At 38.6% G+C, this 13,390-nt stretch overlaps 3 protein-coding genes across 4 annotated transcripts in view; all 3 read left to right on the top strand.

Moving 5' to 3' along the window:
• The window catches only part of c2cd2l (c2cd2 like), a 25,467-nt gene extending 17,132 nt beyond the window's left edge, over nucleotides 1-8,335 (top strand). The window contains exons 3-14 of one of the 2 annotated variants that reach the window (XM_024265860.2): nucleotides 2,208-2,327; nucleotides 2,466-2,576; nucleotides 3,037-3,150; nucleotides 3,306-3,405; nucleotides 3,494-3,626; nucleotides 3,810-3,874; nucleotides 4,125-4,246; nucleotides 4,693-4,855; nucleotides 4,936-5,034; nucleotides 5,366-5,460; nucleotides 5,852-6,065; nucleotides 6,430-8,335. In XM_024265860.2, coding sequence (XP_024121628.1) covers nucleotides 2,208-2,327; nucleotides 2,466-2,576; nucleotides 3,037-3,150; nucleotides 3,306-3,405; nucleotides 3,494-3,626; nucleotides 3,810-3,874; nucleotides 4,125-4,246; nucleotides 4,693-4,855; nucleotides 4,936-5,034; nucleotides 5,366-5,460; nucleotides 5,852-6,065; nucleotides 6,430-6,683 — 1,590 coding nt within the window. In that variant the 3' untranslated portion in view covers nucleotides 6,684-8,335. Of the gene's footprint in view, nucleotides 1-2,207; nucleotides 2,328-2,465; nucleotides 2,577-3,036; nucleotides 3,151-3,305; nucleotides 3,406-3,493; nucleotides 3,627-3,809; nucleotides 3,875-4,124; nucleotides 4,247-4,692; nucleotides 4,856-4,935; nucleotides 5,035-5,326; nucleotides 5,461-5,851; nucleotides 6,066-6,429 lie in introns of both variants that reach the window. The other variant, XM_024265859.2, reaches the window with a different exon arrangement.
• Nucleotides 8,336-9,271: 936 nt separating this feature from the next.
• Nucleotides 9,272-9,991, top strand: LOC112142454 (histone H2AX). Its single transcript, XM_024265858.2, has one exon. The coding sequence runs from the start codon at nucleotides 9,393-9,395 to the stop codon at nucleotides 9,816-9,818; it is 426 nt and encodes a 141-aa protein (XP_024121626.1). The 5' UTR covers nucleotides 9,272-9,392; the 3' UTR covers nucleotides 9,819-9,991.
• A 3,042-nt stretch (nucleotides 9,992-13,033) lies between these two features.
• phldb1a (pleckstrin homology-like domain, family B, member 1a) overlaps nucleotides 13,034-13,390 on the top strand; it is a 39,032-nt gene continuing 38,675 nt past the window's right edge. Inside the window, exon 1 of the mRNA XM_024265849.2 lies at nucleotides 13,034-13,185. The gene's annotated coding sequence lies outside the window, so the exon portion shown is untranslated. The remainder of the gene's footprint in view (nucleotides 13,186-13,390) is intronic.

Below are 13,390 nucleotides of genomic sequence, written 5' to 3'. Positions count from 1 at the left end.
AAAAAAAAAAAAAAAAAAAACAATTGACTAATTGATCATAAATCTGGAAAAAAAAATAGCAATTAATTGACAATTCTTTTTGTAGTTACAGCCACTTATTATCTGCAAATAATCATAATATGAAATCACACACAAAATTGTACGTTTAGAACGTTTCTTTTCAACCCATTGGAACCGTGGGTCTAAAACTCAGTTTTTCTTTAATTTACCTCTTGATTTTCAATTTGAAAGACTACCTGGTTGCTTATTTGGTATCATTTTAGTCAGCCCAACCTCTCCTATGTGACACTACCTTTATTTTGTCATTGTTTAATGCTGTATTCACACACTAGACATAAAATCATGCAAAAACTGAAAATTCGGTCTGGAAAAATGGGATTCATTTTGCTTTGGAAACCCCAAAAATATTTAACAAACTGTTGTTACAACCTCAAATGAAAGTTTTAGGTGTAATTTTAGAAAAAACAACAAGAACAAAACATGTAAACAAACTATTCAACATGTTTTTGAATGAAAATGCAAAAAAATCCAGACAGAAGCACCAGACAACCTTAAAAAGAAGAATTTCTCACTGCTGCCTATTTGACATTTTTCCTGGAATTCTGTTTTTTTTTTTCTTTTTTTCTCATTAACTTTCTTTATTATGCTTGTGAAAAATAATGAAACAATATTTTTTGGGAGAAGTTTGATCCGGTTTGATTTCAGGTTGGCTGCTCTCGGGTGGGGGTGTGTCTGTCTTCTCTGAACTGTTTGCCTCACTCGAAGAACCATGGAGTTTCCTCAATTTTTAGACATCGCCGATGCTCGTTATTGTCCCCATCCCAAAATAAAATAATGGTTGGCTTCCTTGTTGTTGGAATTCTTATTGCAGACAGTTCCGTTTCGCTCTGCCCCCCGCCCTTCATAGTGGGTGCACTGCTGCTTCTGCATTGCAGCCGTCAGAATGACGTTAGTTCTCCGCCCTATTTATTTAAATAGAAGATCGTTTTTGTCCAAAAACTAGAAATAAATGACATATTATCTCTTTAACTAAAAAAATCTCAATCACAGAATATAAAAATAGTTTAAGTTTATTTTACACTGAGTTTTATTATGCTGATCTCACAGCTGCACAGCAGGACGCCTGAGCGCGATTAATAAATATTAACAAAATAATTATGTTTTATTGATCGCGCGTGTTAATGCATCAACATTCACAGCCCTAGAATGAATGCATTACATTTGCTGCATTTCCTGCCCAACCAAACAGCATTCAGTGGAATATCCTGGACTGAAAGTCCTCACAGTTTCCACAACAGTCCTTTTGTTCCGTCCTTTGATTCTGTTGTTAGGACCGTTTAAACGTCCATCAGTGTGCTGAACACACATTCCAGTTTGGCAGCCAGAGCGGGATCCAACCCGATGTGATTGGCACAGACACAAACTTATTCTGAGAGGTGACAACTTGCTGTCCACCCCAGCTGAGGAATTTCTGCTGGAAAAACAACACAGCTCATCATTTCCAGACTGGACATTGATGTCCACCCTGACATTCATCATTAATTATTTATCTTCTCCTAACTTCTTGAGACTGTCTCCCAACATCTTTCCTTAACTTAGTCCTCTAGCCTCATTGTTTGGTGTCGCATGTTTCACTGCTCCAGCACCCCTGATTTAGGACAACAGCAGATTTTGTGTCTTAAAATGCTTAAAAATGACACACATGGCGTGTTGAATAAGGTATCAAGAAAACATGATCTCACATTCTAATTTTTTAATGTTTTCTCTTGCTTACACTGCAAACAATAAGTTAAAAACTCTGAAGAAGTCTGCCAATGGGGATTCTTAGAACTCCAGTCACTAAAAAGGTTTTTTTTCTATTGAAAAACTTTCTTGATAAGATCATTTTTCTTGCAATACAAAAAAATATTTTTTTCTTGAAACAAGGGCTTTTTTACTCTCTTATGATTCAGTTCTTGTTGTGTAGTGTAGTCTGCAGAAGTTACTACTTGTTCATTTGATTGGATCTTAGAAGTGATTTTAGTGCATACTTCCAGTTAAAATATGAGTACTATGAAACATCCTGCAACAAATTATGTAAAAACTCCAAACCTCCAAAAAAAGATGCATTAACATCAGGGTAACATTTTGGACAAAGTGGATCACATATATTATTTTTAGTGAAACCAGTGTGTATGTGTGCTGAATGTCACCCTCTTATATTGCAGGTTCTACACTGTAAATGTTGGGTAGACACACTGACGTTTCCTGTGACAGTCACCCAGCAGTCAGCAGCCACCGTTTCCATGGATACCTATCAGGTCACTACAGCACCCATGGTTGCAAAGGTACCAAAGCACAGAACTTTTGTCATACATAGAATTTTTGACCAAAAAGTATTCATTTAAACTAATGACTAAAAATTAATACATTTATTCTTTATTATTGGAACCCTGTTTGAACCTGTGGCCCTTTCTGTCCTTCAGGTGGTAGTTTGCCTGGAGGAATTGGAGAATGAGGGTCTGCTGATGTCTTGGAACCTCTGCAAGCAGCCATCATTCCCCCTAAAAGTGCTGCCTTGCAAGCAGAAAACAGCGGTAAGAACATTTGATACCAGTGCGCCCGCAGCCGGTGGATACTTCCTCGCTGACGCTGCTCTGGGTTTTACTGGCTTGTGTGTTTTCAAAACTCCAGCACTTGCCATGCAAATGTTTCCCCGCTTTCTCCCGGATTCATTTCATGAATCTCAGCAAGGCACGCCGTGTTTTGCATGCGAGTCTGACTCTGGCACACTTAACGCACCGTGAGTCAGGCGGGGAATGCTGCTTTCTGTCTTATTAATGAACACGCCTCGTTTCCCTGGAGGCAGAAACAATGTCACTGAAGTCAAAGTAACAACTATTCTTTATAGTTCATTTATTTAAAGAGACGGTCTAAGTAGATTAGAAGTGAGTCAAAAACATCGAACACTTGTAACTGTCTAAAATGTAAACAATCTGCTTCATTTTTAATTAAGAATATAGCTACTGACTAATGAATTGATTAATTTATTACCAGGCTTCAGAGGGTGAGGCAGACCTGGACATGATCAAAGGACTCATCGAGGATACTCTATTCACCACTCAACCAGCCATGGTCCTCAACCTCAAGACTTCTGCTTCCAGCCTTTTGGTGAGAAATACGTGCGCTCACGTTTAAGACAAACAGATTATGAGCCATTTCTGTGTCCAGATTATTTGAGAAAGGATGCTTATGGATTTGACAGATTATTGGTTTTTAAATAGACTTAATCTGAGCCTTACGATATATTCTCTCCAAACCCACAGCCCCCAGTGGACCACCTCTCTGTGGGGTTGAACTCTGCATCCCAGCGGGTTTTGGTGAGACGACTAATCCTCCGGCAGCTCAGAGTGACCTTAAGTAAAGGTCAGCTCTACTCCCCCAGCACTGGATCATTTCCACCCACTTCCTGCTGGGAGCTGAAGTCTCACTGCGTTGCACTGCGCTTTTGCAGGGCAGTGTTCCAGATCAGGAGAGCTGTGCTGTGTCCTGAGTCTGGACCAACCAGGTTCTGAGTGCAGAACCCACTTCCTGCCCATCCCTGCCAATCCCATAGCTGTGCTGGAATGGAGTAAAGACATTTCTCTGTAAGCCATCATGTGAGACTCCAGACTTGGAATAATATAATTCTTATCTGTCAGTTTTGTTTGAGTGTTCAATGTAAAAACACATTCCTCAGAAGGTACAAGTTGTCTCATTTTTGTCCCATACTCTAGAACAAAAGTTACACCCATATGAACCTATTTTTCTGTCATTTTGTTGTGTTTAAGGGAGCTGGGGCCAGAGACCAAAGAGCTCAGAGTACGACTTCTGGAACGGAGTGGCACAACAGAGAGTAAGGGTTAACTCAATAACAATCTGCTAATGGCTTCTGTCCATAAACCTGATCAGCAAGGATGTTTAAACTGCTTTAGCAGAATCATCTGAACCCAAAATGCACCGCCTGCACTCTCCGGAACTGCTTTTGTCAGGAAATGCTCCTGCTCTGGCAAATGAGACCATTTGGTGCAAATTACACAAAAAATATACTGCTACCACAGTTGCTTCTTTAATAGCAGTACTTTTTTTATTTTTATTCCTGATAGAATTCATTCCAGGACACGCCCTCATCTCCTTAAATCTCCAATCCAAAACTCCTACTGGTCAGCAGACGATGTCCATTAGCCCGGGGTATGGCTTGGCACCAAACGCCATCATCACAGCTGAGGTGGGTTTAGGCACGAGCATCATTTTTGTTTTAAGCTATTCCTGTGTTTGGAAGCACAGATCACATCAACGTTCACTATCTAATGTCAGATAAGGTGGAACAGGTTGACAGCAAAAGCATTATTTTCACTTGTAGGATCATGTACAGGAGCTTTAATATGAGTTTCATCTAGATCCCTAAAAAACTACAGAAATAATCTCTTAAAATAAATATTCCCTAGATGATCTGAAACACTCGCATCATGTAAATTTGGTATTATTTTGTAGGACTACCCTTTAAATGCTTTAACTAAGGACTTAAACTGCTGTTTTTTGCTGCATGATGTTCTGTACATTCCTGAGTGATCTAATCCATCTGCACCCCATCTGCAAGCTGTCACACCTACTTAAACTGCAGATACTCCAAATACTTTTTGTTTTCTAAAGAGTTCTTTATCCACCTATTAGTTCCTTTATGTTGAAGCTGAAGAGCAGCACAATGCTTCACAACTTCGCCCCTCAATCACCCCCACCAAGAAAGTTGACGTGGACCGAACCATCATGCCAGATGGGACGATCGTCACCACCGTCACCACTATCCAGTCTCGACCGAAGCCGGACAGCAGCACAGGTAAACCCACCAGCTGAAGGGACGCATTGAGAAGAGTTGTGTAGGGGTGATGAATTTGTGCGATTGTGGTGTTTTTCCAGGGGATTCTCCTCTATGTTCCCCATCCACGGTGGAGGTGAACGATAAAAAAGCCAATGTCCTGTCTGATGGTCGAGGAAGCAGCAGTCCCAACCCCAGCAGTGAGTTCCAGACTGAAACGCAGACGCTGTTTTACATAACAAATGCAAAGCAGCAAGGAGCAGGGTTACACAAGCTAAAAGGAATGCAGTTTGTAGGACAGATCATGCATTCCAGGCAGGTAGTCCCTCTTGAAATCCTCACGGAGTCGGATGGGGGGCTTACAAGGGATACACAATTTAACAAAAAGACACCAGTTAAGACTGATTTAGTGAAATTTATAACACTGGGAAAGTGTGTTTCAAACTCTAGTGGTAAAATACTGATTTACACATCTGTGTTTTTGTTGCTCAGAGAGCAGTCGCCTGTCTAATGGCCTGGATCCTGTTGCAGAAACGGCTATTCGGCAGCTGACAGAGTCGGCTTGCAAAACTGCTCGGAGGACGCCAACAAAAAGGAGCACGCTGATCATCTCCGGCGTGTCAAAGGTCAGAGACATATCCTGAAAATGTTTCCATCCCTTCTCGATACTCCAACCTTTTTAAAATATCACTTTATTCAGAGGACTTCACACTGTATTTTTTTTTAAATATACAAGCAGGGAGCTTTAACCTCAAGGAACAATGTAGGATACAGTGACATAGATCCAGGCAATTATAGTGAAGTCTATATTTAGTAGCCCCCGCCCTTTTAGTCCTCTTCACATTAGGATGAGAGTCTTCTGACCTAAATTTTTGTGTGAAAATCTGCAAAAACATATTTAAGGCAGGTCAGTGCACCAGAATCCAAATCCACTGCTATAACAGCATTGATCTCAATCTGTGTTTTAAGCCTGGATTTTCACCGTCAAGCTTCCCTCCTCCCTTTGATTCTCATTAGATTCCCCTCACAGAGGATAACTGTGCACTATCGAGTGACTATGCGGCAGCAATGGACGCAGCCATGCACGGCAACGACTGCAGGGCGGGGCACCATCCGGACCTGGATGAAACCACGCCCTCTGACGTGTCTGAGCGTCCGTCTGTAGAAGACATGGAATCCGACACTGGGTCCGCAGGTGGCTTGGAAACCCGCAGCCTCAAAGACCATAAAGGTGAGGTAGTGTTCCCAATGTGTGGACCCGTACTCTAATCATCAACTTCCAAGTAGAAAATGATGATAACGCACAGAATTTAGTGGCAATCCAGACATTATACAATTAAATTCTATATATTTAGATTTTTTGGTAAAATAATGCTTTTATGGCATGATGATGTAGTCTTACATAACACTAATTTCAGTACAGCTCTCACAGGTAACAATGTCTGACTGTGCAAATGCTGCCCTCTGGAGGATGAGCAATGCACTGCAAAAAATAGAAAATCATTCTTTTAAAGAAATTGTTTCTTCAAATTTACAAATTTACATCTAACCACAACATACCACATTCTTAAACATGAACTTTCTGCTTCCTACAGTGAGTTTTCTCCAGAGTGGCACAAAGTTGTTGTTCCGCAGAAGACATCGAGAGAAGGACTCCTGCCTTAGCCAGTCCCACGAGAACATATCCAACATGAGCAACAACTTTACCCCTACAACTGCAGAGATCAGCCGCAAGAAGTCTGGCAGCTTCTCGCGGCGTCTCATCAAGCGCTTCTCTTTCCGCTCGTCTGGTAAATCTAAAGGCACAGCTCCAGCTACCAATGGAGGAGCAAGCGCGGTGGACAACTAATCGCCAGATTTTAAACCAACTTCTGCACTAGTTTATGACAAGCAAAACACCCCTGGTGGGTATTGTGCTTCTTAAAGAGGAACTCCTCCAGACAAAACATAATTGCACCTTTTAGACAGAAATCAGGACGACTTTACAAAAAAAAAAAAAAAATGTGTTTGGAAATCTGCTGCTCGGAGAGAAGAGAAGGGAATCACTACACTGAAATATTTTGTCATCTATCTAAACACAAGCTTCGCTGACACTGGTTGAAGAAAAACTTTTCATGGAGATGCTGCCAGATGCACTTTGGAAGGACTTTTTTCTTTACAATATCTGTAAAATTTATGGTTGTACAAATATCATTTGGGATTCATCAGATGTGATGCTTATTTTACCCCGCCAAAAGAAGCCATCCAAGTTGCATCATGCTGTAAAAATAAGACATTGCCTCCATTTTTTTAAAGGAAAATGTAGTTTAAAGACAGATTTAAGTGAACCAAATTTGTCTTGATTTCTCTTTATTGTGCCCTCATATCTGCTTTTGAATTATTTACATTTAGAGATGTCACTTCATGCTTTATATTTGAGAGGAAAAACAGAACTTTGAGGTAATTTGATGTAAAATATCAGAACTTGAGTTTGTTTTAAAAAGTTTTGTTTTGCCAGCATTTCTTATATGAGTAACAAAAAACAGACTGGCTCTGTGGGTGACGGTTCAAGCAAATGATTATGTCTATAAATGTCATTACTGGGTGACCCTGTTACTTAACAATACCTAAATGAAAAAGAGCTAAGAAAGCAGCTCTTGCATTAGCATTTAACAGTTGTATTGCATTGAGAAACTGTAATAAATCCTATTTGGAAAGTAAGTAAACATTGAAAGGTAGCCAGATAAAGAAAAGTTACAACATGGATGGACTGACAGGTCTGTTCTCAAAGTGCAAATTCAGTTTTGATAAATGAATATGGAAATCTGCACCCTTCAAAAGCTATCTGAGTTAACAGAAATGCACATGCTCATTTTTGTAATGACTTTTTCTCTGAATTTTGATTTTTTTTTTTTGCTTCTTTCGGTGACTGCAATAATTAGGGGAGAAGGGCACAAACTTGAATTAAGAGTTAATATTCAGGTCTTTTTTTTTCTCTATTGACAAAGATATATTGAAAGAAGGTGGAGCTAAGCATCCACAAAACAAATTTACAAGAATGAAACTGCAATACTGAAAATTTGTGTGACTTATAACATATTCAAAAATTGTATTTATTGCAAATAAATTATTTTCTAAACTATTACTTAATATAAGCACTTGTCTTTTCTTTCTCGTGCTCTTTTACAGAAAATCACTAAACTGTAAAGAAACAAAATATGTTGGAATACACACTTCTCTCCTCACATATGGGCTACTTGGAAATTCTTAAACCATAATATATCTAGGCATAGTAGATATAGGAGATGTTTTTTAAAAAAATAATTATTTGGTGTCTGAATATAGTAAACAAAGGTTAGGTTAGTTCAGGTCAGTGCTTATATTTTAGCAGAGGACAGTTGTGAATTTCTAAAAAATAGAAATAATGACTGTCTTGAATATATTAGGATGTAATGTATTAGATTACAAAATAAAAGCATAAAGACATTTTATTAGAAAAGGGACCACATTACTAGCAGTTCTAAAAAAAAAAAAAAAAAAAATGATTACATTACTTGAATGCATCTTAGTAAGTATGGAGCCCCAAACTGTTCACAATTAAATAAATAAATATATATGACTTTGTGCCATCAGACAATTAACCAATAAGAATCTCATAATTATATCAACAGATTGTCTGATGGCACAAAGTCATATTTATTTATTTGATTATGAACAGTTTGGGGCTCGAAGTCTGAGGTTTAAGCTGTAGCTTCTGGGGGGGAAACAAAAAAAAAAAACAGGACTGATGGAGTTTTTTATTTACACAGCTGTTTATAACACTATGTAAAATATTACTGACTTTAATTTAAAATAACTTTTTTGAATAACAATTGTCCAGTTCTGCCCAGAGAATAGCTTTGGGGTGAAAACATAATCTTGTAACTTTTCACTCAGAAATGCAGCTGCACTAAATCTAAACAAAAATGTGCTTTGCTTATTTGTTTAGATTAACATAAAGATAGTTGTTTCTATGAAGTCCATAATCTTTCAAAGATCACAAAAAAACATTTAAGTTATTATTTATGTATTTATTGTCTAAAAAACCAAATGTAATCTTTTGTTATCTGGCATTTAAATGAACTCTGACATGAAATGATCCATTCGTTTTTTTAAAACTATCTAAGACGTTCTAGATTACCATCAAAAGTCATATCATTGATAAGACTTTAGTTGCTGCCTGTGTTAAACCGCCAAAAGTTTAAAGCTGGAGGGAACATTTCCCATTGGTCTGTTGTGTCTGTCACATAACCAATTAAAACAAGGAGACCGAAGAGCTAACCAATCGTTTTTCTTTATCCTGCAACCCTTGTCTTTATTGGTTCATGGCCTGAACGCTGTACGCCGTAGACGTAGACCACCATTTCCGGTTCCTTCTCGCTAAACCAATCAAATCCCACTACTTCCTCTTTGAAAGCCAATCATCTTTTAGGGCGGGACAAAACGGGGTTTATATCCAGGTCAACGTTATATTATTTTGATACTACTGTAGCACAGACGCCGCGTTTAACTTTACAAACGTGAACGATCTACACCGAAGATGTCCGGAAGAGGAAAAACTGGAGCCAAGGCCCGCGCCAAGGCGAAGACCCGCAGCTCCCGCGCTGGTCTGCAGTTCCCCGTGGGCCGTGTTCACCGTCTGCTCCGCAAGGGAAACTACGCTGAGAGAGTGGGTGCCGGAGCCCCGGTATACCTGGCCGCCGTGCTCGAGTACCTCACCGCTGAGATCCTGGAGTTGGCCGGTAACGCCGCCAGGGACAACAAGAAGACCCGCATCATCCCGCGCCACCTCCAGCTGGCCGTCCGCAACGACGAGGAGCTGAACAAACTGCTCGGCGGCGTGACCATCGCACAGGGCGGCGTCCTACCAAACATCCAGGCCGTCCTGCTGCCGAAGAAGACCGGCCAGGCTGCACCGAGCTCCGGGAAGGCGGGAAAGAAGTCCTCCCAGTCTCAGGAGTATTAGCTTTTAAGCTAACGCCGCTAAAAACCAAAGGCCCTTTTAAGGGCCACTCACTCACGGACAGAGCAGCTTTCCTCTCAAAGATGTACATATGAATAACGCCGCTTATTACTGTAACACTTTCTTTGTAAAACGTTACATTCAGGGGTTTTCATTAAACAGCAAATACGACTTTAGACTCGTGTTTTTTTTTTTCTCGATGAAAAATTCCTCAAGACAGCAGGAAGCTAAAGCATGACTCAGGCAGCGTGACACCGTAGGCAAAAGATGACAAATATATTTTATGAAATATTTAATGTTGAAGCCACAAAGAATACTTTAACCATTAGTAAAAAAAGACTAGTGTTATAGTTTGTGGGATAAAGACAATTCTAATATGAAATTGACTTGGATCACACGTGGCAACATATGACTACACTTCAAAATAAAAGCTTGATAGGGCCGGGTGATGTTGAGCATTTGGGTATCAATCTGATACTTATTGATACTGATATTGCCAATACAGATATTTTTCATAAATGCAGCATATGGATTTTTTTATTTTTTATTTTGTCTTTTTAATTACTTGATAAACATAAAAGCAGATTAGGAGAATATTTTCAACTACATGGAAAATATTTTACTAAAAAAAAAAAAAAATGAATTAAAAAAAAAAGGTAAGAAGTGAATGCAAAACAGTCTACTGACCAAAAGAAACAAGTAACTATGATGTAAAAGTAAATCAAAATGTTTAGCGATTGCTAAAACAACTCATAGAATTATAAATGTATAAATTCTTAGCCTTCAAATAGAACAATACAAACTCAACTCTGCATTTTAAGAGTGGAAATGGGGTGAACAATGCATGCCGCCTGCATGTATGTGCTGTGAGATCTCACAGGACTGGCGAGAGTGGTGAGGCAGCGACTGCAGCTGGGTCCCTTTTGCAGATACAGAAACGTTTCAAAAAGTAGCGAAAATATGGATTTTTGCAGGCCAGTATCAATCAAATACCAACTAGAGATCAATACAATTGATATTTTGGATCGATCTACCCAGTGTATCGCATCAATGCATCAAATGTAGCAGTAGATAGTGTAATATCAGCAGTGATTAAATAAAAATACAGCTAATTTTACTGTTTGTGCATCTCAGACAGAAATTGCAAATCTAACAAAATGACTAACAGTACTGCAAATGTACTGTTAAAAAAATAATGAGAAAAAATATTGAAGTTGCAAGCATTGAGAAAAGTGAAACAATGATCTGAAAGTATAGATAGATAGATGATGATTCGATCAATTAATTTGCAACCCAGTGGGAGCCAAAAATTCTACCTTCATCGTTTAGAATAATAAGACGCTGATGTGTACTTTGTTACTATTACGACAAATATAAAATTTGTTTTGGCATAAATAAGACATGAGCAAAAATATATTTTCTTTCAAACTATTAAATAGCTTACATGACTGCCTTTCAAAATAAAAGACATCCTGTGTCACAAAATTATCTAATGCAGCATATGTAGTTGTAGAAAGCAGTGATTAGAAAAAACTTACTGTTTACTGTTTGTGGTGCGTTTTAGCGATAAAACACATAAATCTAACAAACTATGAAGAAATCTGAGTTAATTAAGCGACCCTCACTGTTAATTTTGCACCATAGGGTGCGCTTCAATCCTTGAATTTGTCCAAAAATGAGGCTATCTGGTTTATAATCTTGCGTGCCTCAATTCTGTTTGTGCTTACTTGCATCCAGTTTGCTTCTCTGTGGCATACAGCGCTCAAAAATCTGTCATAATGTTTTAGTTTGACTTGTAATAATGTCCTTCAACTAGATAAATAGTTATTTACTATATTTTTTCTTTTAAAATTAAAAGCTTTTTATTTTTCTTTAACCAAAGAGCCACAATGGATGGGTAATAAAGCCTCATGTAGCTCTAGAGTAGTAAATCTGCATCTTCATTAATAAGCGCGATGAACGAACACTTCTTTAAGGTTTTGCTAAGCTGTTTTCAGTGGTACTATTTGGTGTTTAGCTCAGCTGTTGTCATTTGCAGCACATGTAACCTGAATGTGTGGTTAAAGCCTGCAAACACATTGTAACGGTTTTTCCTGCGTTCTCCTGCAGGTGTTTCCTTCTTGAATGCAAAAAAGAAAACATCCCTTTTTTAAGCTGTGTTGACGATAGAGCTGAATGATCACGAGTAAGTTTAAATAGTTTTTAACTGAATTATATACACGTTTTCTTCTTTTAACGAGCAGGTAAATTAATATTTACTTTGGATTGAGCCTGTCATTTACAGAATATATGTATAGTATAGTAGTTCACACAAAATTCATTTATCAAAGTGTGGATGGAGTTTACACAAAAAACAGAACTCTGAAAAAAAAATGTTAAAATATGTTTATTATTGTAGTTAGTCATCTTTGCCACTAGGGGGTGATGCTTGAAAATGCTTGATCTGCCTGTGTCGGCTTGTAAATATCTCAAACTCTCCAACAGATGTGCCTCTCAAATATTCACCTTAGCCAAAAAATATATATATCTATTTAACCATTTTGTAAAAAATCCCAAACCGTCCATTTGATGGATCTGCTAAATTAATTCTGGGATTCTGGAAACAGATGTGGTTGCTTAATGTCATCAGTGGTAGATGTTGGGGTTTCCTAGTGCACCTCAGAACAGCTGAGGGTCCTGCTGATATTTCTGTCTGATAGAACCGCTTTATTAAAGGCAACAGCAGCGTAACACAAAAAGTCTGAACTGAGCTCAGGACAGACGGAACCAATTACCACGGCATTGACAACGTGTCCAAAACTATTATCCAGACTAAGAAATTCCAGCCCTCAAGGAAAACCACAGTCTGTGTTGGTTGTGAACTCTATATTCTCCTCATTAAACAGCACAGATGGCTCTAAATTTAGCAAATCTGCTTGTTTCGACTTTGTACTTTTCTCTGTTATTCTAAACTTTGCCACAAAAAGAAAAGACTTAAAGTTTCTGCAGTCAGTGCAGAGTGAATGAATCAAAGTCAGGTGCACTAGTGTTCTGGAAAAGCATTAAGAGCTCTTTAGAAAGTCCAAAGAGCCTCTTTGTCTAATGAAATACTTCAGCAATGTAGGGACAGAGAATTTACTGACTCAAATGGCAAAACGTGGAGAGAGAAAAAAGGCTGGACAGAGGGGTGGATCTGGTGGAAAGATGTACAGTTACTGACCGAAACGCTGCCTTTGTGAGCGACCCGACAAAGTGAAGAAGGAGCGGCATGTTTTCATTCTAAACTTGGAAACTTTTTGGAGGACATTTTTTGGGAAAGTGCCTCACCTTGTGTTTTTAATCTCCGGGATGAATCCTAACACCGAGAAGAAAGCATTCCTTGTGAACACTGGTAACTAACCACAGTAATTGCTCGCTTTTGTGTGTGTAATAGGAGATAAAGGGTCTTTTGTGGTTGCTCACTCTAATACTTTAAACTGACCCAGTTATGATTTTGTCTATAGCAGTTTCTACTCTCTTAGTTCAGACATGATAGTCAGTGCAGGTAAATAAAGTATAACTGTTTTATGTATATTTTATGCAGATTGCACTGTAAC

The sequence above is a fragment of the Oryzias melastigma genome, linkage group LG14 (assembly GCF_002922805.2).
Source record: "Oryzias melastigma strain HK-1 linkage group LG14, ASM292280v2, whole genome shotgun sequence".
NCBI lineage: Eukaryota > Metazoa > Chordata > Actinopteri > Beloniformes > Adrianichthyidae > Oryzias > Oryzias melastigma.
This window is presented reverse-complemented; position numbering and strand designations above follow the sequence as displayed.